Consider the following 27,905-nt stretch of genomic DNA (forward strand, 5'->3'; position numbering starts at 1 on the left):
TTCCTATCCTGTTACTTGCTGGCCGTAGTTATTCGAAGTGCTTTGTATTAGACTTACTGGTGGTAATACATACAGCAGCGTAGTTCCTCGAAACAGTTACCCATGGTCTTCCCACCTTGCATCACGAGTTTCACTCCGTGTTCTGGACAATGAGTGAGTGGATGTGTATTACATCCGATACGATATTTGTGGACAAAAACTCAATTACAGGGAAACTGTTTGTAGAAACGCATTGAAATAAGGTACCCAGTAATAATAATAATCATTATTAGGCCGCGGTTGTTTCCGTCCTAGTCCTGTCCTATCCCATCATCACCATAAGATAAGTCTGTGTCAGTGCGACATAAAACAACAAATAACAAAAACGAACTGGGTTAAACTCTGCTTACGTCTTGCCTGATAGGGCTATTTCCTCAAGACCCATTACAGCGGCATCTGAAGTGTATATGACATTCGTTCATAAACATATTTTTATAAAGTCTGGTTCTAGTGTTGGTTTAACTAGAGATCCTTGGATATCTATGAATGCACATAGCTACCTAGCAGCCACGGCGCATTTTATAAATTAAAGTTTCGAAGTATTGGTTCTCGGAATGTAAATGGGTCGTTGCAAATATCTTTCTAGGAATAGTTAAGAATGTGAGTGACGAGCTGGCGAAAGGGACAGTGGGAGAGAAGAAAGTGAGATGAAGATATAGTATTGCTATTTATAAGTACTTACTAAGGTGCAGTTAGGGGCTACAAGAGACAACAGGTACAAGGAATGTTCCTTCCAAAAGTTGACCTGCAACTTGTATTATGTTACTTTTATATCCTAATACTCCAACCTAATAATACAGTGTAACGGATACACAGAAACATGATACTGCAATGTAACCATTTGTCCCATCCCTAATACACACTGAGAAGCAGGTAATTTACATTCCAATATCCAGTTGCATTATGGAGAAATATTGCATGAACCTCGTCACCGTTCATGGATTATTAATGGGCACAAGAGGTTCCATATCAGGGATGATGGCTGAGGTGTGGAAGAGATTTCTATAAGGGAAAGCTACCTAGCCACGATTGCCAAGGGGGCTGTGCGTGGGTCTGTGCTTCTTTTAAGAAACACCGGGCTGAGTGACTCAGACGGTTGAGGCGCTGGCCTTCTGACCCCAACTTGCCAGGTTCGATCCTGGCTCAGTCCGGTGGTATTTGAAGGTGCTCAAATACGTCAGCCTCATGTTGGTAGATTTACTGGCACGTAAAAGAACTCCTGCGGGACTAAATTCCGGCACCTCGGCGTCTCAGATAACCGTCAAAGGGGTTAGTGGGACGAAAAACAAATAGCATTATTATTATTATTATTATTATTATTATTATTATTATTATTATTATTATTATTATTATTATTATTATTATTACTTTTAAGAAACCTTAAATAGATAACATGACAGTACTGTGTCTTATGGCAAACCCGTTGAGGGTCAGTTTCCTGAATATAGGATTATATAATCAGTGAAACTTCATTAGTGCGTTCTTCATTAAGATGTTTTCTTGCTTAGTACATTGCAAATTAAAATTCCTGATTCATGTCATATTAAATCTATATAAAAATACCTTATCGCACCACAAATTTTTGGTATGACTGCTTAGTACAATCATTCTTTTCCTAGCATTGAAAATGTACTTAGTCATCCCTTGTGAAAGGAATGTGATTTCCAACACAGTTAAAAGACCTTACCATAGGAGGCAGGTCGGTGAAAGTTGTACGAAAACGGAAGATGGCCTTGAATTTCCGAACTTTACAGGGGTAAATTACACCTAAAGGGAGCAAGCCGTTAGCATCAGGAATTAGCTTGCCAGATTTCAGTGATATTGCTGAATAATCCTGTAAACTTTGTTTGAGCTTGCATTTTTCATTCCATTAAGAAGTTCGATCTTAACTCAGTGTTGAGCGATACTGTGGAGAGTGGCAAATATTTGTCGCTTGATAGCCTATCTACGGATTAGGAACATAATTGTGTGAAGCTGACTAGCGTGGTGGATATTTGTCTTGTGGTAGCCCCGTAATGGATACTGAAAAGAGTTATGAAATCGCTCTCTAATGAAGATGAAATTAAAATCCAGGAAGTGGACAGGCATCTTCAGTGGTGGCGCATATGTCGGAACTTGCACCTTCGAGTTTTGACTCTAGTCGATCAAAGCAAATTGAAGTGTTGTTGCATTTGAGATGGTGGTCTAAGTCATTCTATTGCATATATCTGAGTTTAACCTCAAAATAATTCATGGTCAAAAAGTGTGACCAGAAAACAATGTTCAGTAATCCACTGGTCCAAAATATAAGACTCCAGTTAACATTTGTTTTAGAAAGAAAATGATCTGCAATGATATAGTGATACTTTTATGGGCCCCAATGCAAATGTTTTTATATTTTTTGTCTAGTGTTTTACACACCTCTTCATACACTGTTGTTATTTATAAGCCCCAGTGGAAGAGTGTTTTCATATTTGTCGTTTTTACGCCTTTTAATACTATCATCTTTAGAAATGGTAGATGGCCTATATTTTTCACTGTACCCCTACATACACAATGTTAAATGCACTCGTATCTGAAAAAACCTACAGTATGAAGTGTATAACAATCTCTGTTGGATATATTTTATTTGTATATTTAATAGTACATTTTCTTGCTTAACATGTTGTTCGTATGTGGATAAGAAAGAAATTCCACCATATCAATACTGTTTATTGTAAATATAGACTTACATCTGTCGTGACCTACCTGTCCTGAGAGACGTTCTCGTAGGTTAGTCACCAGGCACTTGGATGTTGAAGTATTACCTGACCTGCCGAGCGGATTGTAGGGAGGTAATTTGTAGGTATGACTCGTCCCGCAACTCCCGAAATAAAAGATGAAATTATTTACCTGTCCTTTATTACTGAGGACAACTACAACTACTATGTACAGTATATTTACAAGTCTGAATGTAATGATCTGTAGAGAGAGCGAGCTTGTTCCACGCGCCTACTATTCTACTACGCGTCTATCTGAATCTTGCCCTACGGCACTTGGGCTATGCTCGAAAAGAATCTCGTTCTGACAAGTACGAACTACTGGCTGGAAGAAGGCCCCGCGCCATCTTGGCCAGGGGTTATATCTCCGCTCCTGAACTCAAAGTTCTACCCCTACCTCCTACCAAGGGGTTGGGTCTTACGGGCATTACCAAACTGTTCATCCAGTCTGTGGTGCCCACTGGTCGCTATTTTCAATAGTTGTCACAGTAAGTGCTGCTACCTATTCACTACTGTCTTCTGTCTTACTTTGTCCTCATCTTTCCTTGTTTCCCTAAGTGCATCTGTACTGACCCTGATTGGCCTTGCACTCGGCTTTGTTCCTTTGTCGGTTTCGGCGGGCCGCCTGGCTCGCTGGCATACTAGCTCTGTTTGTCGATACACAGTAAATACCTTGTTGTGATCAACAAGTCTCCGCTCTTAGTCAACTCTTGTGTAAGCGCACTTCGCAAGCTCTCTCCACTACATGTAGCTTCTTGAAAGTTACTTTTGCCTTCTAAAATATTATATCTAACTATAATTATTATTCCATCACTACAAGGTGTCTCATGTCGATGACTATCATTATTCTAACACTAATTAATCTCCTCTGACACCTTGAGCTCTAGACTCGGCTGCGAACCCCGGCTGCCTTCCACCTGGCAGTCCGCCGGTTCGAGTCCATGGGAGGTCGGTACACGACACATCAGTACCGGTTTTGGCGCTATTTGGCCATCATTAGCCTACCCTGGAGATTGGTTTGATTTTCTAGAGGCCAATACAGAGGCTCTAGAATGGATAACATCTTTGGACATTAAAATATAATGTACTTGCTTTCTTGTTTCTGTGTATATATTACACCCTTCCGGGCCTCGAATGGATGACCCACGCATAAGAATGCCTCCACGTAACGGGGTAAACGCCTACGGATGAGATTGGATTGAAGAGCGGGTCGAATTGCTTAACGAGCTTCGAACCACTCCCCTTCCTACTTTGTGTGCTGGTCCGGCAGCCTGAGCACTTGGGGAGTGGCACGTTCGAAAGAAAGAAAAAAAAAAGAAACAAATACTTAAGATGGAGCCTTATGTATATAATATGAAAGTAGGATCTCTGGGTTCAAATGCCTACTGGATACTGCTTAGCACTGCTACAAATGACAAGAATCATAAAATAGGGGTTACGAATACTAATTTATTCAAATATGACATGTTAAAGAAATTAATACAGCTCTATACAATGAACTCTCCGCATATGGGAGGAAAAGAAAATAATAATCACTTTAAAATATGAATCGCCCATGGGCGTCGTCTGCATAACGGTGTAATTGAGGTTTTGTGATTGCTATCGTTCATCTTTCCTCATTAGTTCATACCGTTCATGACATTTTTTATATTATTCTGTCAATCACACCGTGAGATGATCTGATGTCCCTACTCACATATTACCTCCTGTTCTTAGCACGAAAATAACCGGGGCCTACGCTACATAATTACCATATTAAAAGAAACATTTGCATAATACACAGACGAACACACATACCATTTAGCTAAACCCCGGACTTCCTCATCTATCACCAAGACCACGCAACGTTGTACAAAGGTTCTGTTTGAACTCAAAAATATATGCACATATTTACGAAACATACACAGATATATATATATATATATATATATATATATATATATATATATACACTTCATGCATAACGGAGAGCCATTCCTAGAAAGAAACAGCATGGTTATCACTGTCTCCGGCCCAAGGCGCAAGCTTGGGGCAGCTCGCTCAAGGGCGCCATCATGATCCAGGGTCGAACTGGCCGACTCCCGACCGAGAGGTACTGTGGATTTCTGAAAATCCCTAGACTAGCTACAGTCTCATATCACCGGATATCTGGGGGAGATCCCTACTCATTTATTAAATACCTTCTAAATCAGCGTGATAATATCATTGCCGGCAGTGTTTTTGTTGGACCAGTTAAACAACAGCAACTTACAGGGGAAGCTCATAGCCTCAAACCTTAACTATAATAGCACAGCGGGACCAGCTCTGTCGTGAGGGGGCGAGGAGCAAATACTCACAAAAAAAAAAAAAAAGGAAGGTCATTCGCTACTCCAGCCATCACTCATTCATTAGCCACGGCAGGTTCTTGACCCCTCTCAATTACCATGGCCAGCTGGGGCACATATCCCTGGCCCATTTCATTTGTTTACATCATCTTACCGCTGAGTTCCCAAGAAATACACTTTTATTCTCTCCCTTCTCATTATTACCGCTGAACGCCGACTGTGGGCACGATCACTTCTAACTCATCTCATCGTAAATTCCTCGGGCATTCAGCCCTCTCATTACGTCTCATATCGCGTATCTTCTTTCCTTGGGCATAGGGCTCTCATGACTCCTCAGTCCACGTTTTCCATACTCCTCGCTCCTCGCACAGGAAATATACCTATATTTAAATCTTTTGACCAAAGATTAGAGACTCCTGCCTCTGTGTCTCACCCCGGCTATAGATTAAAAAAAAAAAAACACTCCAAACCATTCTGGCCAATTATTCAAAAATCACGGGAGACTTGCACATGGTCCCTCACAGCTACCTACATAACACAGCATATACCTCTCCCGGTCGGGATTTCTTCTCTCTTGCTGTACATGCACTGATTATATGTGTAAGCTAGGCATGCATTGTCTGACTGACCCATGAGTTTCCCCGGCATATACGACAGCCACGTGGGACAGTAACTAACAACATTTTGACGTGGTTTTCCCTGCTTGCCAGCATTATTTTTCCAGCCACCCCTAAGGGGAACTCAAATATTCTCCTAACCTTGTTCCCATATTTGCTAGGACATTCTACATATTACTAAAAATATAACCCTCACGATGCTGTTGTTGTTTGAGTCATCAGTCCATAGACTGGTTTGATGCAGCTCTCCATGCCACCCTATCCTGTGCTAACCTTTTCATTTCTACGTAACTATTGCATCCTACATCTGCTCTAATCTGTTTGTCATATTCATACCTTGGTCTACCCCTACCGTTCTTGCCACCTACACTTCCTTCAAAAACCAACCGAACAAGTCCTGGGTGTCTTAAGATGTGTCCTATCATTCTATCTCTTCTTCTCGTCAAATTTAGCCAAATCGCTCTCCTCTCACCAATTCGATTCAGTATCTCTTCATTCGTGATTCGATCTATCCATCTCACCTTCAGCATTCTTCTATAACACCACATTTCAAAAGCTTCTATTCTCTTTCTTTCTGAGCTAGTTATCGTCCATGTTTCACTTCCATACAATGCCACGCTCCACACAAAAGTCTTCAAAAACATCTTTCTAATTCCGATATCAATGTTTGAAGTGAGCAAATTTCTTTTCTTAAGAAAGCTCTTCCTTGCTTGTGCTAGTCTGCATTTTATGTCCTCCTTACTTCTACCCAAGTAACAATATTCATCTACTTCCTTTAAGACTTCGTTTCCTAATCTAATATTTCCTACATCACCTGCCTTCGTTCGACTGCACTCCATGACTTTTGTTTTGGACTTATTTATTTTCATCTTGTACTCCTTACCTAAGACTTCATCCATACCATTCAGCAACTTCTCGAGATCTTCTGCAGTCTCAGATAAAATAACAATATCATCGGCAAATCTCAAGGTTTTGATTTCCTCTCCTTGGACTGTGATTCCCTTTCCAAATTTCTCTTTGATTTCCTTTACTGCCTGTTCTATGTAAACATTGAAAAGGAGAGGGGACAAACTGCAGCCTTGCCTCACTCCTTTCTGGATTGCTGCTTCTTTTTCAAAGCCCTCGATTCTTATCACTGCAGACTGATTTTTATACAGGTTGTAGATAATTCTTCGTTCTCGGTATCTGATCCCTATCATCTTCAGAATCATAAACAGCCTGGTCCAATCAACATTATCGAATGCCTTTTCTAGATCTACGAATGCCATGTACGTGGGTTTGTCCTTCTTGATTCGATCCTCTAAGATCAGACGTAAAGTCAGGATTGCTTCACGTGTTCCTACATTTCTTCTGAAGCCAAATTGATCTTCCCCCAACTCAGCTTCAACTTGTTTTTCCATTCTTCTGTAAATAATACGTGTTAAAATTTTGCAGGCATGAGATACTAAACTAATAGTGCGGTAGTTTTCACACCTGTCAGCACCGGCTTTCTTGGGAATAGGTATAACAACATTCTGCCGAAAATCGGATGGGACTTCTCCTGTCTCATACATCTTGCACACTAAATGAAATAACCTTGCCATGCTGGTTTCTCCTAAGGCATCCAGTAATTCAGAGGGAATATTATCAATTCCAGGTGCCTTGTTCCTATTTAGGTCACTCACAGCTCTGTCAAATTCTGACCTCAAAATTGGGTCTCCCATTTCATCAGCATCAACAGCCTCTTCATGTTCCAGAACTAAATTATCTACATCGTTACCTTGATACAACTGTTGGATATGCTCCTGCCATCTTTCTGCTTTGTCTTCTTTCCCTAGAAGTGGCTTTCCATCTAAGCTCTTAATATTCATGCACCTAGATTTCCTTTCTCCAAAGGTTTCCTTGATTTTCCTGTATGCAGCATCTACCTTTCCCAGGACCATACAGCCTTCGACATCCTTGCACTTCTCCTTCAGCCATTCTTCCTTAGCTACCTTGCACTTTCTATCCACTTGATTCTTTAATCGCCTGTATTCTTTTCTGCCCTCTTCATTTCTAGCATTCTTGTATTTTCGTCGTTCATCAATCAGGTCTAGTATCTCCTGAGTTATCCACTGATTCTTAGTTGATCTTTTCTTCCTTCCTAACATTTCTTCAGCAGCCCTATTGACTTCATTTTTCATGACTCTCCACTCTTCCTCTACTGTGTTTCCTTCAGCCTTTTCATATAGTCCTTGTGCAACATGTTCCTTGAAACAATCCATCACACTCTTTTCTTTCAACTTGTCTAGATCCCATCTTTTTGCATTCTTTCCTTTCTTCAATTTCTTCAACTTCAGATGGCATTTCATGACCAACAAGTTGTGGTCAGAGTCCACGTCTGCTCCTGGGAAAGTTTTGCAATCCAACACCTGGTTTCTGAATCTCTGCCTAATCATAATGAAGTCTATTTGATACCTTCCAGTGTCTCCAGGTCTCGTCCACGTATACAGCCGTCGTTTGTGGTGTTTGAACCAAGTATTGGCGAGGACTAAATTATGGTCAGTGCAGAATTCAACCAGCCGACTTCCTCTTTCGTTCCTTTGTCCCAATCCAAATTCTCCTACTGTGCTACCTTCTCTTCCTTGGCCTACCACTGCGTTCCAGTCTCCCATCACAATTAGATTCTCGTCACCTTTGACATATTGTATTAAATCTTCTATCTCCTCATATATTCTTTCAATTTCTGCATCATCCGCTGAACTAGTAGGCATATAGACCTGCACTATTGTGGTGGGCATTGGTTTGATAAGCTAATCATTAAGAAGAAAAAAAAAATGGGTCGTCCGGGAATTCAGCTCCCTTGAATTTACTTCAACATTATAAAGATCAATAAAATTTCCATATTAGGACATGCATTATCTTACAACATTTTGATATTTACAAAAGAAAGCTAATCCTATCCCTGGTTACATTATCATGCTTAAGAAATTAGATTTGGACATCAGTCATCTGTTTGGTGGCCATTGTTTTTCCTTCCACGGGAGACCCATGGTGGAGTTTAGTGCTGCATGACCCCGGGGCTGGTGGCGGGCGTGCAGTCCTTCATCCCTGGTCCATACAAGTCCGACATCCTGGGGAACTCGTTCACAGCTGAAATCTTACAGTAATCCAAAATGGGTAACACTTCACGACTCGTCACACGGCCTCTATTTCCAGAGTTTACACCACGAATAAGCCGGTCTTTCAAATCACGGCGGGCGCGTTCACAGCAGGGATCGGGTGGCTCACGAGACTCGAGCACCCGGATTCAGAGTAACACTTTGGGTGATACCAATTTATTAATATCATTGACTCATTTAAGCCGGCATAGTCCCAGCCGATTTCCGCTATTCGTTTGTAAATTATGCTCACGGATTAACTAGTTTGACACGCGGCACAGAGACAATTCACCTAGGCTCGTTTGGCCTCCCGTTTACACTTCACAAAGGTTTTGTACTTCATTGCCGCGACGGACGCAGTAACGCTCTTAGTAAGCGGTCAGTGGGTTCGGACTGTAAAACTGGAGCACCACGGGACACACTGTCCGTTCTCAACGACCCGCAAAGAACTGTCTTCTGCGATGGCCAGCCCGGCCTATATTATTTTCCTCGCCGGAAGCCTGGGGCCGTAAACGTTCACGGTTCATTAAGAACAAGAGCTCCTTTCATACCAAGAATTGAAGACATTTAAATAGTGCATCTTGTGGCCCTCTATCTCCTCTTTCATTTGAGCAAGGCGTGCTAGACCTATGATCGGCAGTTTTTATGCAATTTGCTTCCCGCTTTTGATTAATTCATTAGCGTCCCTTGGGGGTGGAGTCATCTTTTGAGCGCGGCTCTTAGCTTGGGTGACGCTGTTGTATTCACATGTGTTAGCAATATGTTAAATCTGGACATCTGGTGACCTCATTTCTTCCCCTGAATAAATTATTACATATTTTTAGTCTGGGAAACGCAGAAAATTCAGCTCTATTCATTGGTGTGTCTCACATAATTTTCCTATGTCTGGATCAAAATATCATTCCATTTTTACGCGCCAAAATCCGACGTTGGCACCCGTAACACGTGCATAAAAAACCGGAAGTTCCTTATGTTAGTCTGGAACTCTGGGAAGCTAAGCCATACCTCGGGGCGTATCTGACTACTCCAGCATCGCGTCCTCTTCTAGCTCTCTCTGCAAGTTGAGAGGGTATTTTCGCGGGGGCTTGGCTCCTGCTGTGTCTTCCCTTTGTTTTCCAGGCGCTCTTTCGCGGGTTCCATTCTGGCCGGACGCCGCTTGATCCCCATCGCCCATACTGCTACCAATGACGCGAGCTTTAGGGGTGATTTTAATGAAGTAGAAAGGCACCTATAATTCCAATGAGCTGTACAGGACACTGTACGGTTTCACTCTCCCCCTGCTTCATCAAAGAAAAATCACGAACTCGGGATTTTTCTTTCCTTTTCAACTGTCTCGGAAAGTAGTCACTAGTGATGTTCGCGTAACTTGTAGACCTTCTCGGTCAACTCTGTGTTCTCCAGTTGTATCTGGTAGCACAGATTAATTAAAGCGTTCCTAAGACCGGTCCTCTCAGAGCATTCTGGACAATCTTCACAGGCTGATGCCTCGGACTCGCTCCCTTCTTCCAAACCAATGTGATTCACGGCATCATCTTCTTCATCGGCTTCCATTTCTTCCATTGGATCCGGGTTGTCCTCGTCATCCTGAGCTTCTTCTGGTTCTTCCTCCGGACCTTCTTCAGGGTGTTGTCCTGGGGCATGGTAAAATTTGGTTATCCGCAGCGTTGTAAGTGGTCTCTGTTCTTCCGTCCATTGACTGTACTTCGTAAGTGTTATTCTCTAGGTTCCGATGTAGGGTTCTGCAAACTATGGTAATAATTCCTCACTCTCAGACTCTTGTCGGCCTATGCCTGGACATCTTGCACCGTTGTCTTCACACAAGTTCAGTTTTACTCTTTCTGGACGCCCGCTGATTCCAACTTGGTCTCATCTGATGCATAATTAATAATATATTCGTGACCCCTTTACATTATGTGGCAAAAAGTATTTGCTTACAATTATGGTGAAATTTATTTACATAATATACAGTTCCTCGTGCGACCACAATTCGCTACCACTCCTGTAGATCCTCTCTTCGCCCTCCGGGATCGTACTCTGAGACGTGGGGGTCTAATTGGATGCCCCTGCCTCTGCATTCCTTAGGATGAGGTTCACAACTCTTCCTTCTTTTTTCTTTCCTGTGCTAACGTTCCCGTAGCTACACCGGTCCCCCTTCTTCCGAGCTCTGTTATTACGTAAGGTGCGCTGCATGGGTCGCGATCTCATGGTTCTTCCGTAGCGTTGCTCCTCTCTTCCTAACTGCAATTTCCTCCGTTTAGTGGACCATCCGTACTTGTAGCGGTATCGTCTTTTACGTCGACCTAATACATTCTTCTTCCTTCTTCTGGTCTGAGATACCCAGTTCGATTCTCTAGCTGGTTGAGACTGTTTGTTCTCCATCACCTGTTCACTTAGCTCCGTACGAGAATTAGCGCTCGTACTTACGTCTCCCATTACATTTACATTGGCGACCCTTCTTTCATTATAAGCTAGGGATACACCTGTCGCCTCTTGTCCACTTACAATGGCCTGAGTACGTAAAGTCAGCTCGTCCCCTTCTTTCACCTCTGCTCCCAGAGGACCCAATGCCTTCCTTTCTTCTTTGGAGTTCACTACCTGCTCCCAGCAGTTTGTGTCCCTCTGTTCCACGGCTACTGCTATGTCCATTAGCGAGTCACACTCCCCGGCTCCATTCCTTGACCTTTCCATCTCAAACTTCTTTTCGACATCTGGGTTCGCATCTCTTTCCACTAAGTCTTCTGGTTTGAGTTCGATATCTGCCTGATGTACACGTAACTCCCTATCTTCTAGTCCTGAGTTCGACTCCCCAGTACCTCCAACTGACGCTTCTATGTCCTTAGCCGTTCTCGCTGTTCCTGCTCTTACCAATTCAGTTTCTACTTCTTCTCTCAACTCCAGATGGCTTACCACGACGTCATCTATTATCTCCATTATTTCTTCCACTCTTGAGTACACTACGCCAGCCACGTCACTCATCTCCGAGCCTGGTGGTCGCCGTACGTCAGTTTCATCTATCTCGACGTCACCCTGGGTTTCGGATGCGTCTATTTCGGTATCCCTTTTAGTGGCCACCTTCTCTGCTCCGTTGTTCCTATCTCCTTTCACTATATGTTCTGTAGAAACTTTACAGATCTGTCCGACTCCCATTTCTTCGGTCATCTCCTTCCGTTACTTCTCGACCTCATCGTACATCTGCGTCTGGACTTCCTTGAATTTGGTTGTCGCAGTATCCTGCACTTGGGCTATGCTGTCACTGAGTTCATTCGCCACTTTGTTGAGGGACTCCGTCGTCTGCGTCCTTAGTTCTTGGACTTCCGCTTTGGCCTCCTGCACGTCTCTTGCAACATCCTCTACGCGGGTGCTCACCTTCTCCATCTCTTCCTCGCACGCGCTTACGCTGGTGTCCGTCAGGTCGATCCTATTTGTCACCCTAATCTCCACTTGCTTTAATTGCTGGATGACGTCCTCTAACTTCCCCTCTAACGCCTCGGTCATCTTTGCCTCCAGTCTCGCGGCGTTCTCGTCACTACGTTCACGACCTAATCTCATATCCTCTGCGAGCTCGTCTAACGAAGCCTTATTCATAGCCGCCTGAGCCTGGCGAAGCTCTGACTGAATGTCAAACTGCGCCTTAAAGCCTGCTTGCCTAATTGTTCTTCGAAATATTCCTTTAAAAGTTCTCCCTGCTTCTCGAACTGCGCTTTACCATCCGCTGCCTGCTGATTTGCACGTTCCGTCATTCTCTCTAACTGTTCCTTTAAAAGTTCCCTGTCTTCCTTTGCCTTTTCTTCGCGTTCTGCCAATAATTGGCGCATCATATCCCTCATGACCTCCATGTCCATATTAAATTCAATTTTGGAGAAAGCGGATCTCCCGTGGGCAGAAAATTGACCACCGGTGATCGACAGAAAGCATAGATACATTCAGATATTTAATACAAATTTCAGCGTGACCTAACTTTACTCGAAATTCCAACAAATCAATCCAAACTGGGCCTATAAACGGCTTGTGTCACGCCCCCTACCATATTAACGTCACCATTTATTGTATAGGAAATTTCATCATATCACTCGACAATAATAATAACAATAATAATACTGATTCTACGTTAGCCCTTTCAACCTGGAATAAGTTTTCCAGTCTCGCGCGCGGCCTACCGTGGGCTCGATTTTACGTATGCCGGAAACATGGCATACCCCAGTCACAAATGGATGTTATCACCTTGAGATTGATAAGATAACGTTAGCAGACAATTACCCGTCTCAAACTGGCAACATCGCATCCGTCACTGCGCAAAAATTACAGCCTGGGTTGAGGTACCCTGCTCTTATCCGCGGCGTCTAAAGCCCTCTCGAAAAATATTTATATCTGCCAAATTTCGTTACCTCAGCGCACAATCTTTGGCCGATACCCGTAACTAGCGAAATTTGAAGAATTTTGCCGGCCGTTTTAACCTCACACTGAGAGAACCGTAACATTGTCTCCCAAAGAATATCTCCCAAAGAAATGACAACTTCATAGTCTGTCCCGGGTACCAGTTTTAATTTATGAGCGACACTCATGCGGATTTCCACTTAAACTGGACACATGATTTTTCTGTTCTTGTCATTTTCCTATCCTATTGATTATTCACGTCGCTCCCTTTCATGGCTGATCTTGTGTGAGTTATCATCACGAGTTGTGACTTACGCACACCCGTACGATGACCATGACAGTCCTGCTGAGTATCACACAATCTGAACAACCAATGCAGTATCCAATCTATAATTATGAATCTTAGCACTTCGGACATGTGCTTAACGTCTCCATCCGTTCGGTTACGTGGCGGGTACTCCATTTCAAATAACTGCCAACCCGTTTGATACCAAATGTAATCAGATTGTGGCACGAACCTGGCAATTTGACTCCATCATAGCACACTATCCTCCCTGTGGGCGGCCTATCTCTTACTAAAAATGCTCCAGCGTAAACTATAAACAATGGCCTGCCACGGAGGGCGCCAAGTATACGCCCTTCCGGGCCTCGAATGGATGACCCACGCATAAGAATGCCTCCACGTAACGGGGTAAACACCTACGGATGAGATTGGATTGAAGAGCGGGTCGAATTGCTTAACGAGCTTCGAACCGCTCCCCTTCCTACTTTGTGTGCTGGCCTGGCAGCCTGAGCACTTGGGGAGTGGTATGTTCGAAAGAAAGGAAAAAAAAAAGAAACAAATACTTAAGATGGAGCCTTATGTATATAATATGAAAGTAGGGTCTCTGGGTTCAAATGCCTACTGGATACTGCTTAGCACTGCTACAAATGACAAGAATCATAAAATAGGGGTTACGAATACTAATTTATTCAAATATGACATGTTAAAGAAATTGATACATCTCTATACAATGAACTCTCCGCATATGGGAGGAAAAGAAAATAATGATCACTTTAAAATATGAATCGCCCATGGGCGTCGTCTGCATAACGGTGTAATTGAGGTTTTGCGATTGCTATCGTTCATCTTTCCTCATTAGTTCATACCGTTCATGACATTTTTTATATTATTCTGTCGATCACACCGTGAGATGATCTGATGTCCCTACTCACATATTACCTCCTGTTCTTAGCACGAAAATAACCGGGGCCTACGCTACATAATTACCATATTAAAAGAAACATTTGCATAATACACAGACGAACACACATACCATTTAGCTAAACCCCGGACTTCCTCATCTATCACCAAGACCACGCAACGTTGTACAAAGGTTCTGTTTGAACTCAAAAATATATGCACATATTTACGAAACATACACAGATATATATATATATATATATATATATATATATATATACACTTCATGCATAACGGAGAGCCATTCCTAGAAAGAAACAGCATGGTTATCACTGTCTCCGGCCCAAAGCGCAAGCTTGGGGCAGCTCGCTCAAGGGCGCCATCATGATCCAGGGTCGAACTGGCCGACTACCGACCGAGAGGTACTGTGGATTTCTGAAAATCCCTAGACTAGCTACAGTCTCATATCACCGGATATCTGGGGGAGATCCCTACTCATTTATTAAATACCTTCTAAATCAGCGTGATAATATCATTGCCGGCAGTGTTTTTGTTGGACCAGTTAAACAACAGCAACTTACAGGGGAAGCTCATAGCCTCAAACTTTAACTATAATAGCACAGCGGGACCAGCTCTGTCGTGAGGGGGCGAGGAGCAAATACTCACAAAAAAAAAAAGGAAGGTCATTCGCTACTCTAGCCATCACTCATTCATTAGCCACGGCAGGTTCTTGACCCCTCTCAATTACCATGGCCAGCCGGGGCACATATCCCTGGCCCATTTCATTTGTTTACATCATCTTACCGCTGAGTTCCCAAGAAATACACTTTTATTCTCTCCCTTCTCATTATTACCGCTGAACGCCGACTGTGGGCACGATCACTTCTAACTCATCTCATCGTAAATTCCTCGGGCATTCGGCCCTCTCATTACGTCTCATATCGCGTATCTTCTTTCCTTGGGCATAGGGCTCTCGTGACTCCTCAGTCCACTTTTTCCATACTCCTCGCTCCTCGCACAGGAAATATACCTATATTTAAATCTTTTGACCAAAGATTAGAGACTCCTGCCTCTGTGTCTCACCCTGGCTATAGATAAAAAATAAAATAAAAAAACACTCCAAACCATTCTGGCCAATTATTCAAAAATCATGGGAGACTTGCACATGGTCCCTCACAGCTACCTACATAACACAGCATATACCTCTCCTGGTCGGGATTTCTTCTCTCTTGCTGTACATGCACTGATTATATGTGTAAGCTAGGCATGCATTGTCTGACTGACCCATGAGTTTCCCCGGCATATACAACAGCCACGTGGGACAGTAACTAACAACATTTTGACATGGTTTTCCCTGCTCGCCAGCATTATGTTTCCAGCCACCCCTAAGGGGAACTCAAATATTCTCCTAACCTTGTTCCCATATTTGCTAGGACATTCTACATATTACTAAAAATATAACCCTCACGATAAGCTAGTAATTATGAAAAAAGAAAAATGGGTCGTCCGGGAATTCAGCTCCCTTGAATTTACTTCAACATTATAATGATCAATAAAATTTCCATATTAGGACATGCATTATCTTACAACATTTTGATATTTACAAAAGAAAGTACTTATCTAAAAAGATGTCGTCATCCATTAGCATATCCGTATATGTAATGGGGATATGAGTTGGATATTATCGTCATTTCATTTGTGAATCCATAAAAGTAAAATTGTTTTGAGATTTAAAATTGGTAGTAAAAACTTAACCTAAGCTTAAAACTAATTGTACATACACATTAAAAAACACTTAACATGTATATAAAACACTTTGTGAATTTAAAAGTTCATGTCTTGCGTATTCTTTCTTAGGACTTCCTGGAGTCTTGTGCGTATATGTTTATGTTGATTTTGATTTTGAGCTCGTAAACAGTGGTGTAGGTACTTGGAAATGTTGTATTTGACTGAAAGATGTCTTCATGTGAGCTTGTAATGAAAACACAAATCATTAAATGGTCCAATATTGTGGACAAAGGCTATATGTGGCTCTGCTGTAGAGTTGTTCTTAAAAGTTTTGAAGCAGATAATGAAGTCTTGGTTTTATGGATTTTTGGTGCTAACTTCTACCTTGTCTATATTTGTGTACCGGTGCTATAGTTATCTGTGAAAGATAAACTAATATGAGTAAACTTACAACAAAGTTTGAAGGAATGCCTAAGGTTGTGTGCGAAAGTGAGTTTGTACTTACTGCTGTTGTTGTGGTTGGGTGATGTTCTGTGTGAGAGCTCGTTGCGTACTTCTACATGTTCGCCTTTGGCTTATGTTCGCTGTAGTGAGGGGTATGGATGGAGGGGTAGGGGGAGTGGCTATTGTAGGGGTAGTGGTGGAGTTGGGCTTGTCATTCGGCGGTCTTTGGAACGTGCTGTGTTCTGTTTATTTACTATTTTGAGGCAATCATTTTTTAGGGCGGGGATGATATTGGTTTTATCTGTAATGTCATTTATATTATAGTTAGGATTGGCGTATTGGTCTAGGGAGATGTAGAAATCTTCAGTTATGTTAAGCAGGGGGCCCTTAGAGTTTCTTTAATATTTTCATATCATTCTCTATGTCCATAAACCTGTGTTTAAATTCTTCGATATGCTGACCTATTGATGAAAAGTGGTTATGTTTTATTGCGTTTAAATGTTCATTGTAGCGGATTGTGAAGTTTCTGCCTGTACATCCAATATAGCTTGTTTTGCAATTGTTGCATTTAATACGGTAAACTCCTGATTGATTGTATTTATTGTTGTTGTTGACTGTGCGTTATGTGTAATATTAGTGCTGTTGTGCGTCGGTTGAAATGCTATTTTCAGGTTCTACTTTTTTTAAACATTAGTTATGGGGTATAAGTTAAAGGTAAATAAGGCGTAATCTTTCTTGGGTTTGTCTATTTTTGCTAATTTGGTTTTGGGCTGGAATTTAATTTTATGAATGAAGGCTCTGTATATCATACTGTAATAAGCTGCTCTTTTGTGTGTGTTGGGGTGGATGGAATCAATTTTTATGATATTTGGGGTATGTGTAGGTTTTCTGTAGATTTTGTAGGATAAATGGTTTTCATGTCTGGTTATTGTTAGGTCCAAGTAATTTAAGGTGCAGTTGTTTTCGCTCTCTTCAGTGCATTTTATCTGAGGATCCAATGTGTTGAGTTCATCTAATATGGTGTTCACGTCAGTGGATCTGTTGTCGATGATTACAAAAATATCGTCAACAAATCTACACCAAAAGAATACGTTTTCTATTTTACTGATTGATGTGTATTCTAGGTGATCTACAGTATATAAATTTCAGCTAGTATCCCGGAGGCAGGAGATCCCATAGGTAGGCCCTGTTGCTGGTATATGGTATCATAGAATTTAAAATAATTATTATTATTGGCAAATTCAAGTAGTTTCATGAATTCTTCTATTTCTAGAGTGCTCAAATTGCTGTGTTGTTTAGGTTGGATTCGATTATTTCTATTGTTTGTTTAGTGGGAATGTTTGGATACATGTTTGTTATATCAAATGAAGCAAGAGAATGGTGGTGTTCGAAGTTAGCACCAAAAATCCATAAAACCAAAACTTCATCATCTGCTTCAAAACTTTTAAGAACAACTCTACAGCTGAGCCACAATATTGGACCATTTAATGATTTGTGTTTTCAGTACAAGCTCACATGAAGACATCTCTCAGTGTCCGACTCGTTGGCCGAACGGTCAGCGTACTGGCCTTCGGTTCAGAGTGTCCCGGGTTCGATTCCCGGCCGGGTCGGGGATTTTAACCTTAATTGGTTTAATTCCAATGGTCCGGGGGCTGGGTGTTTGTGCTGTCCCCAACATCCCTGCAACTCACACACCACACATAACACTATCCTCCACCACAATAACACGCAGTTACCTACAAATGGCAGATGCCGCCCACCCTCATCGGAGGGTGTGCCTTACAAGGGCTGCACTCGGCTAGAAATAGCCACACGAAATTATTATTATCTGTCAGTCAAATAGAACATTTTCAAGTACCTACACCACTGTTTACGAGCTCAAAATCAACATAAACATATACGCACAAGACTCAGGAAGTCCGTAGAAAGAATACGCAATGCATGAACTTTTAAATTCACCAAGTGTTTTATATACATGTTAATTTTTTTAAATGTGTTTAATGGGTATGTACAATCAGTTCTAAGCTTAGGTTAAGTTTTTACTACCAATTTTAAATCTCAAAACAATTTTACTTTTACGGATTCACAAGTGAAATGATAATATCCAACTCATATCCCCGTTAGATATCCAGATATGCTAATGGATGACGGCATCCTTTTAGATAAGTAACACAAACTAATGCCAATAGACGTAATACTATGTTTGTCAGCTGATGATGGCCAAATAGGGTCGAAACCGGTACTGATGTAAGTCTATATTTACAATAAACAGTATTGGTAAGGTGGAATTTCTTTCTTATCCATATACGTGTAATCAGTCAATACGGACATGAAACTCATAAATAACGATAACATGTTGTACTTCCTTGTTCCCTGCAGAAACGTCTTAACAAGGTTTTGCTGTACAGTGAAACCTCGGAATGTGAGTAACTCGGTCTAAGAGTGTTTTGCAAGACGAGCAAACATTTTAAACAAATTGTAACTTCATAAACGAGTGAGGTTCTGCAATACGAGCGTCATGTGTGCCCACGTTTTTCCCTCCCCTCTGCCTCTCTCTTTCCTGGGAGAATGTGTGTAATCATCTCCCATGTTGGACTTCAGTTGGTGTGCCTCGCTTGCATAGTCAACACCGTACGAGTGTACATCTTTTGTTTCTTCCATTAGTGTTATAACTGTACTGCAACCAGTGAACGAAAAGAAGGCTGAAAAGGAATTCGGTCGGAAGAAGGAGATGATTACGATGGAATTAAGAAGGGAATGATCGAAAAGCACGAACGAGGTATGCGGTGGCTGATATCGCAAGATTTTATAACAAGTCTACATCAACGATTTGCACGATATTAAAGAAGAAAGAAGAAAAAAAAAGGGGTAGATGCAGCAAAAGGAATCACAAACGGCCATATGTTCTGGAAGATGTAGAAAATTTGCTTCTCGTTTGGATAAATGATAAACAACTAGCAGGCGATACTGTGACCGAGAATTTAATCTGCTAGATGGCAAAGACATTGTACGCCGACCTCGTAAGTAAATTACCATGCAGTGCACGTACGTCAACAGAAATCCAAGAAAGCCTTAAGGCCAGCAGGCATGGTCTGATAACTTTAAGAGGAGAAGTGACATCCATAATATTGTGAGGCACGGGGAGGCTTCCAGTTCGGATGCTAAGGCAGCTGAGGCATTCACTGCTGAGTTCCAAAAGCTCATTGTTACCAAGTGTTAACTGCCACAGCAAGTTTTTAACTGCAATGAAACAGGATTTTTTTTTTTTTAAAAAGATGCCAAAGAGGGCCTACATTACAGCAGAAGAGAATTGAATGTGCGGTCACAAGCACATGAAAGACGTTTAACCCTGTTATTGTGTGCTAATGCGGTCAGGGATTTAAAAGTAAAGCCCCTGCTTGTGTATCATTCCAAAAATCCACGAGCCTTCAAGAAATGCAAGGTGCAGAATAGCGTGTTAAATGTTATGTGGAGGTCCAACACTAAGGCCTATTTTCTTTGTTGAATGGATGAAAGAGGTCTTTGGTCCTGTAGTGAGGAAATACCTTTCAGAAAATAATCTGCCGCTCAAAGTCTTGCTGGTTATGGACAATGCTCCTGCTCGTCCTGCAGGCCTTGAAGACGACTTACTGAATGAATTCAACTTCATTAAAGTTAAGTTCCTTCCTCCCAACACTACTGCTCTATTTCAGCAATACTTCGAAGTGACAGAAGGAACAAACCTTACCCTCCGAGAGTTTTGGAGAAATTATTTCCACATCGTGAACTGCCTGAAGATCATCGATAAAGCCTAGGATGGGGTCACCAAGAGAACTCTCGCTTCCACTTGGGAAGGTTCATGAAGTGGATTAGTTTTGGATTTTTGGGCATTCCACTCTCTTCAAGCAGGTATGAAGAGTTTGTAAAAATTCTTGGAATTAATATGCTGGCAACGCGCCAAAAAAGTGGGAACGCAGTGTTAGCAACTGAATGTTTGAAAAGTAAAATGAACTGTCCGGCTATACTGGGGTTGATTCCACCTGATGTTCCAAGCAGGCGAACAAGGCAGAAATGTACATTCCACCTGCCCCAAATATAGATGGTTGCACATGAAAAGTCTTGGCTCATTCAAGCCTTTAGGACCATAAATCAGCTGGAAGGGTCACTCAACATATTTAATCACCCTTCCACTGCAATTCAAAAAGCTCTTCTCAGGGGTGGAACGTGATAATTTTGTAAATTATGTGAATAGTCTGTAGAAAACAGTGAAGATGTATATTTGTATGTGTTTATTATTTAATCATATGTAATTGGGACACCTTGTAGATAATAAATAAATCTGTTGTATTCTGTGAGGCATGCCATGCTCATTTCGGTATGCATTTTCAAGACCAACGTGTTATGTGGGCTTCCCATGTGACTTGCAGCAGCTTCCGATCAGTTTAAAGGATTGGAACAAGAACATGTATGCCATGTGCAATTCCCCGAATATGGCGAGAGTTTATAATTCATCATGACAATTGTTACTATTGTATGGAGGGTATCACACATGACAAGAGTACCAAAAGCAGAAAAACTATTCCATATCCATACAGTCATCTAAAGTTTCAGCTGTTTAAGAGATGTATCATTCAAAATAATGGGGATAATGTACAGTAGTAGCATGCGATCACTACCACTAATCCTTCAACATGAAGTTGCCATACTTTGGGTACAATTTATTTCTCTATTTCTTCTCCTTACTCCCGATTCCTGTACAATTTATTACTAATTGGGAATAATTCCTGCACAAATAATGAAAATAATAATTCAAACACTATGGTTAATAACTCCCTATGAACAGATAACTAAGAAATGAGATACTAAACAAGCAGCTAAGCACAGACTGCAATGATTTGTTTGCAAAGCAAGCAGTGGCACATAATTGGAAGATGGGAAAGACCCTTTATTTATTTTGAAGAAATGTCGCCCAGAAAGGTTGTAACCCTGGATAAAATTGAACTTGAAGCTACTGTAAATATTCAGGTTGACAAATAACAGCATGCCCTGCTTTCTATTGACAGGCGGATGGAACAACATAAAGAAATACAAACCTATTGACAATGCTACTACAGCAGAAGCCTAAGTGTCAAAAAGTTTATAGTTGCGAGTTTTAGGGGAAAGAAGTATAAGTAATGAAACAATGAAGGTGAGTGATCATAAGATGTAAAATTACAATGCTATGTCGACCCTTTCCAACCACTGCTAGGCATAGCCAGATGAATTGACAAAGTCCTCAATAGATCCATTGCATGCTCTCTTGTCACACTCAGAAGTATTGTGCTGTCTGGTTCAACTCTCTACTGTCACAGTACGTGGATGGTCACCTACTCTTATGGAGAAGTAATCCACATCTTTCATGGCCTATTTTAATTTGAGTGTGTAACCCATGTCTTTTGAAGAAGATCAAAGCCCGATGGGGGATTCTTATTAAACAAAGGCTACCAGTCAGGAGAAGCACCATCGAGCCATGTTGAGTGCCACTCATCCATTCCATTTTAGACTAGGGAGATAAATTATTGAGCTGTTTTCACCAAAGGTGACTGACTTTAGGCATTAGAATCTCTGCTAAATCCCTGTGGATAGGGAGGGATAGATTCTGGAAACTTTCCTGAATTCAAACAATATTATTGTCTTCTTATCCCTGGAGGTTCAATATGATGTCACACTTGAAGCCAGAACAATGGAGTAGACTTTACTGCACCACAGGTGATCCGCATGATTTGATTAAGGACCGTATTGATCTTCTTTGTGTGTTTGCTGTTTAGTCTGACTGAGGAACAATACTTGGTCGTGAAATAGACCAGCTCCAATGCTGATGTGTGTAAAGTGGATGCACAAGCTGCCCAGGTACAGTAGGTCCAGCAAGTTTCTGAATGATATTGTTCCTCAAGCAGAGTTGATTAAGTGCTTGTTGAAGGAGAGCATCTGATTAAGTGTTATTCCAAGATACTCCTGGTTGGGATACCTGTCTTGCTAATCCTTGGTCACTCTTCATGCTAGGCTGTTCTTTGATACAAAATATAGCCCTAGATTGTTTCAGGCTTTTTGTCATCAATCAGTTTTGTAGTTACACCTTTCATCCTCATACCAAAAGAATAGCTGTGATATGCAAGTTCTGTTGTGCCAGATTAGAAAAGTATGAATTGATTAAATAAATACAACCCTTGAGACATTTTGATCTTCTAGAGAATGTGGTGATGGTTTCTGAACATGTAGATGTTAATAATAAAATAGCCAGAAATTTCTATGGGTGTGTGATATGATATGAAAGTTGTCCAGCAGAATTGTTCAGTTGTGCCCTTTATATTTGCTTGTATATTCTGTTAGTTTGGAGCCTCTGTGGCTCAGACAACAGCGCGTCAGCCTCTCACCGCTGGATACCGTGGTTCAAATGCCGGTCGCTCCATGTGAGATTTGTGCTGGACAAAGCGGAGGCGGGACAGGTTTTTCTCTGGGTACTCCGGTTTTCCCTGTCATCTTTCATTCCAGCAACACTCTCCATTCTCATTTCATAGCATCTGTCAGTCATTAATAAATCACTTTGGGAGTGGCGGCCCCATTGTACTAACAGCCTATATATTATTCATTCATTACATCCTTGACCCGGTCATTGACTGGAAAACAGGTTGCACGTTTTCATTTTTCATTTTCATTCTGTTAGTTTACTGTTGACATATGATGGTAGTAAAAACTGAATTGTTTTGGGTTGAGCATTAGCCTGGACTTCTAAAGCATAATATTTCAGAATTTTGTAGGCTTATAAGAGTTTTCTGGAATTGCAGCATGGAGAGAGTTCTTAAGCTGGGATGAGTACTTAGTTTTACTGGAAGTAATAGAACAAGAAAGGAACTTACAGCAAGTAATGTATAACCCAAGGTGTATGTTGCACTTGGATGATTATCCATGCAGAACTCTCCTATTCATCTGATCCACGTTTCTTCTCTCGTATTATTAATTTAGCCATTGTTGGATGTGGCATTAATTTATTGAAGTCTTCTGATATCACTATCAATTTTTTGCCTTGATTATTGTATCATCTAATTCTCCAGAAAATGTTTCTATTTCAATTACCCAAGCAACCAATGTCTAAGCATTAATTTGGTTGAAAGTGTAACACAACTTAAAAGCTCTTCAGTCTGTCTAACACACAGGTTAAATATAAATATATTACTACAACATACCTGTCCGACTCGCTGGCTGAACGGTCAGCGTACTGGCCTTCGGTTCAGAGGGTCCCGGGTTCGATTCCCGTCCGGGTCGGGGATTTTAACCTTAATTGGTTAATTCCAATGGCACGGGGGCCGGGTGTATGTGTTGTCCTCAATCGTCATTTCATCCTCATCACGACGCGCAGGTCGCCTACGGGTGTCAAATAGAAAGACCTGCACCTGGCGAGCCGAACCGGTCCTGGGATATCCCGGCACTAAAAGCCATACGACATTTCATTTTTACAACATACCTGTAAAAAAAAAAACAAAAAAAAAAAACAAAACAAACACTTTATTGAACAAGGGATAAAAATACATGCTATTAAACAAAGAATGACATATGTAGAAGTGTAACTTCTAATATTGACATGTACCTTCATGATGTTCTCCTAAATGGATGTTAATATTTTAAAGTACTACATGTTAGCGGACTGTAACTGTTAACATTGTTACAGGACTGTAACTGCAACATTGTGATTTACCCATGACTTGGTATTTAGGAAAACATTAGGCTTATTCTATCAGTGACATGACAGAGCTAGTATGTTTTGACTGTGTATGTTGCATTTTGTCTTTTAATTCAGATTCCATAGTAGTGATGAATTTTTCTAATTTGAAATTCCCCACATTCAACTCGGAGGTCAGTCTTTGTGTGCTGTTGCTAATTCTCTTGTACTTATTTCAATATTAGCTTTATCCATTGATGATTGTTGGCTGAGCGGTTAGGGGCGCACAGCTGTGAGCTTGCATTCAGGAGATGGTGGGTTCGAACCCCACTGTTGGCAGTCCAGAAGATGGTTTTGCGTGGGTTCCCATTTTCACACCAGATAAATGCTGGGGCTGCACCTTAATTAAGGCCACGACAGCTTCCTTCCCGCTCCTAGCCCTTTCCTATCCCATCGTTGCCATAAGACCTATCTGTGTCGGTGCAACATAAAGCAGATTGTAAATATATATATAAATATATTGTGAACAGGTACTGGAGAAGTTTCCTGTAGTATTCCATACCATTGATCCATTGATGGTACTGATTGTTATTCTGTGAGAGAGACTATTAAAGGTGGGAAAATGAAAGACACCCTTAGCTTTGGATACATCCTTTTATTGTTGAGATCTTAGAGAGTAAGAGTTTGTTGAGGGAATTTAAATAGGATAGTTATAAGCACTGTAGAATAATAGCATTGTTTGATAATGAATTTGAATGTTTCTTCAATAGAGCCCTTCTTCTTTAGTTTTAGTGATCATATTTTCGTATGAAGGGCTACTGTCCTCCTGTTATAAATTTATGTGAGTGATAAATAGGTGTATACTATAATATGGTCCCAAAATTATGATAAAAGAAGAACTGTTTTAGCAGATTCTGTCATCACATTTGTGGAACAGGAATACTGCTAGTAATATTGTAGTACTTGTGCAGTTTTAGTTTGTTTCTGTCCTACCCATTCATTCCTTGCATTGTTTTAATATTAGGACTCTAGACCTACAGTCACTGCATACACACACACAGTTAAAAATTGTACTTCTGGAATATTATTATTCTGAATTTCTTTGTACCCTTTGTAATCTCAGTAGCAGATGCATATTTCCAGCTCTGTGGAATGCCCACTGTTTTCTTTTAACAATACCTTTTTCTTAGTTACCACACAGTTTGCGTGCGCGAAACATTTGCAGAGAGGGAAGATGACGTTTTACTGGCTTGCTACCTGTATTTTGGAAGAAGAGTTTCGCCTCCAGTTTGCTATGTCCGTTACTCAAGTCATAAATGTACTCCTTGTTTGGCCATGTTGGAGTTGACGATCTAATAGTACAGTGGTATGGGCAAAGAAGTTACACAAGCAGTGGGGACAAATACAGGACTTGTGTCAAAAGTTTCATGAATTGGCAGATGGAAAAGTCTTTGTTCGCGATTTATATTGCGCACTATTTGTCTGTTAAGTAGTTCTGATTACACTTTAAATATCATGGTATTTGCTTACAATGAAATATACTCTGATTCATATTGAAAGCGTGTGTTGTATATAATATTTAGTCTACATGCTAGAAAATATTTTGTTTTTATTATCATGACGATTCCTCTGAGTCTGTTATATTTCAAAGTTCATTAATATATTTTAAAAACAAGTAAAGAGACCTGTGAGCCAATTATTTTGTATTCATATTTGTAATTTATAATAATAAATTATTATTCCAGCTGATATTCTTTAACCCTCATGTTACGTATTTTCATTGTTTGTACAAAATTATGTTTGAATGGAAGCTATTAAATCTTTTTGAATGCTTTATTTATAACCTCAGCGAATCAGAGCTTTTTGGCTCTGAAGAACTGGTTAATATATTAGAAATTATGTAGAGTACCACTGATGTAAATAAAATCTATTGACATTACAAATGAGCTAGAAATTCCCTGTCTGAATTGTTTTGCAGGCTTCAGCTTTCTCTTCGAAAATTGTGTATGTAATTAAAAATTCTAACCAGAAACTTAGTCTGGTTAAAGTATCTGAAATTATATTTAAACTTATCCCTGTCATGTTTTGCCCCTACATAATTGAATTTAAATTGATATGCTGTTTCAAAGTTCTCAGGCAGTAGAGTTTCTCTGTTTTGCAATTGAGACTTTTTCTTCAGTGTCATGCATCTCTTGCTAGCCTGGTGCAGCCCTTCTAAAACAGGCCATCCGAAGAGGATGGGTAGCATCTGCTGTGTGTTAGTGTGAAGGAGGATAGTGTTGTGTGTGGTGTGCAGCTTGCAGAAATGTTGGGGTTCATTTTACATTTTTACATTATATTGTAAAGAATACCTAATAGAGGGCAAAATGAAGGTCAGTGGTCCATTACCGGACCCAGGAGCTCCCTGGACAAGGGTGACAGAAGAAGAATTGTAAGGAATGATCAACAAGTTTTCTCTATTTAAAAATAAAGGTTGATTTTTTTTTCCTTTTTTAATGAGAGAAAGGCCCCCTGCCTTCAAAGGGTATAGGGGAGGATAACCCCTATATTTCAAGTAAAATAATATTTTTATTTTTCTAAAATTGAAGATTAAGAGGCTTATTGTATTTGGAAATGAAAATCTTTATATTCTTTGGGAACCAGAGCAAGAAACTTTGCAATGGAATACTGTAAAACCTGTCCTCAGCAGAAACCCAAGAGACCAGAATTTTTTTGCTGTTGTATATAGGATTCTGGTTCATAAAGGTGGTTAAAAAACATAAAAATTGTAAGTGTATACCTCAGTTAGATAATCCAGCAGTATATTTATATGACTTTGTGTGGTAGTACGGTAGTTACAGCAATGACTCTAATCATACACATGGGCCTATATACTGTACACTAGATCACTGGGCGAGTTGGTCATGCGTTTAGGGTCGCGCAGCTGTGAGCTTGCATCCAGGAGGTGGTGGGTTCGAACCCCACTGTTGGCAGCCATGGCTGCTTTCTTCCCACTTCTAGCCCTTTCCTATCCCATCATCGCAGTAAGATCTTTCTGTGTCGGTGCGTCGTAAAGCAAATCGTAAAAAATATACACTACTTCATCAGCTCTGACACAAATCTGTTCTTGCTTAGAACTTAGTACAGTATACAGGCATTCCTCGCGTTATGTGATTAGTTTGTTCAGAGTGATCATCACGTAATACAAAAACATGTAAAGTGAATATATTTTAATATGGATTAGCAGTAGATTGATATTTCACTAACATCACACTAACATAAGTTTATCATTAGACCAGCTGCAGTGGACTTCCATATACAAGAAGTACTCATAATAAGATTTGGATATTTTAAATTCTTAACAGAGATCAAAGGATAGACTTAGTTCATTGTCAACTATGTTAAAATGAATGATTAAACACAACACTAATTTAATTGTGACGGGCATCGGGGAGGGTTAGCCCGAGATATACTTTCTCTTTCCTTCTAACCATATGTGCCTTTTAGTTTGCCAAGAGTTGAGTACTGACTAGAAATGCTTTTTTTTTTTTATATGCCTACCAGTAGCATATTATTATTATTATTATTATTATTATTATTATTATTATTATTATTATTATTATTATTATTCGGCCTGTTTGTCTAGGATCGACTGTAATGTGGATAAAGCCCAGATGGTCTTCCT

At 40.7% G+C, this 27,905-nt stretch overlaps 2 protein-coding genes across 3 annotated transcripts in view; one reads left to right on the forward strand and one right to left on the reverse strand.

Moving 5' to 3' along the window:
• Window positions 1-27,905, reverse strand: part of RpS24 (ribosomal protein S24) — a 325,883-nt gene that overhangs the window by 150,727 nt on the left and 147,251 nt on the right. The window lies entirely within an intron of this gene.
• Sirt1 (Sirtuin 1) overlaps window positions 1-27,905 on the forward strand; it is a 189,553-nt gene that overhangs the window by 123,469 nt on the left and 38,179 nt on the right. The window contains exon 11 of one of the 2 annotated variants that reach the window (XM_067152762.2): window positions 25,432-26,144. The exons of the other annotated variant lie outside the window; for it this stretch is intronic. Coding sequence (XP_067008863.2) covers window positions 25,432-25,589 — 158 coding nt within the window. The 3' untranslated portion in view covers window positions 25,590-26,144. Of the gene's footprint in view, window positions 1-25,431; window positions 26,145-27,905 lie in introns of those variants that run through there. 2 annotated transcript variants of the gene reach the window in all.

Source organism: Anabrus simplex, chromosome 8 (genome assembly GCF_040414725.1).
Source record: "Anabrus simplex isolate iqAnaSimp1 chromosome 8, ASM4041472v1, whole genome shotgun sequence".
NCBI classification, from domain to species: Eukaryota; Metazoa; Arthropoda; class Insecta; order Orthoptera; family Tettigoniidae; genus Anabrus; species Anabrus simplex.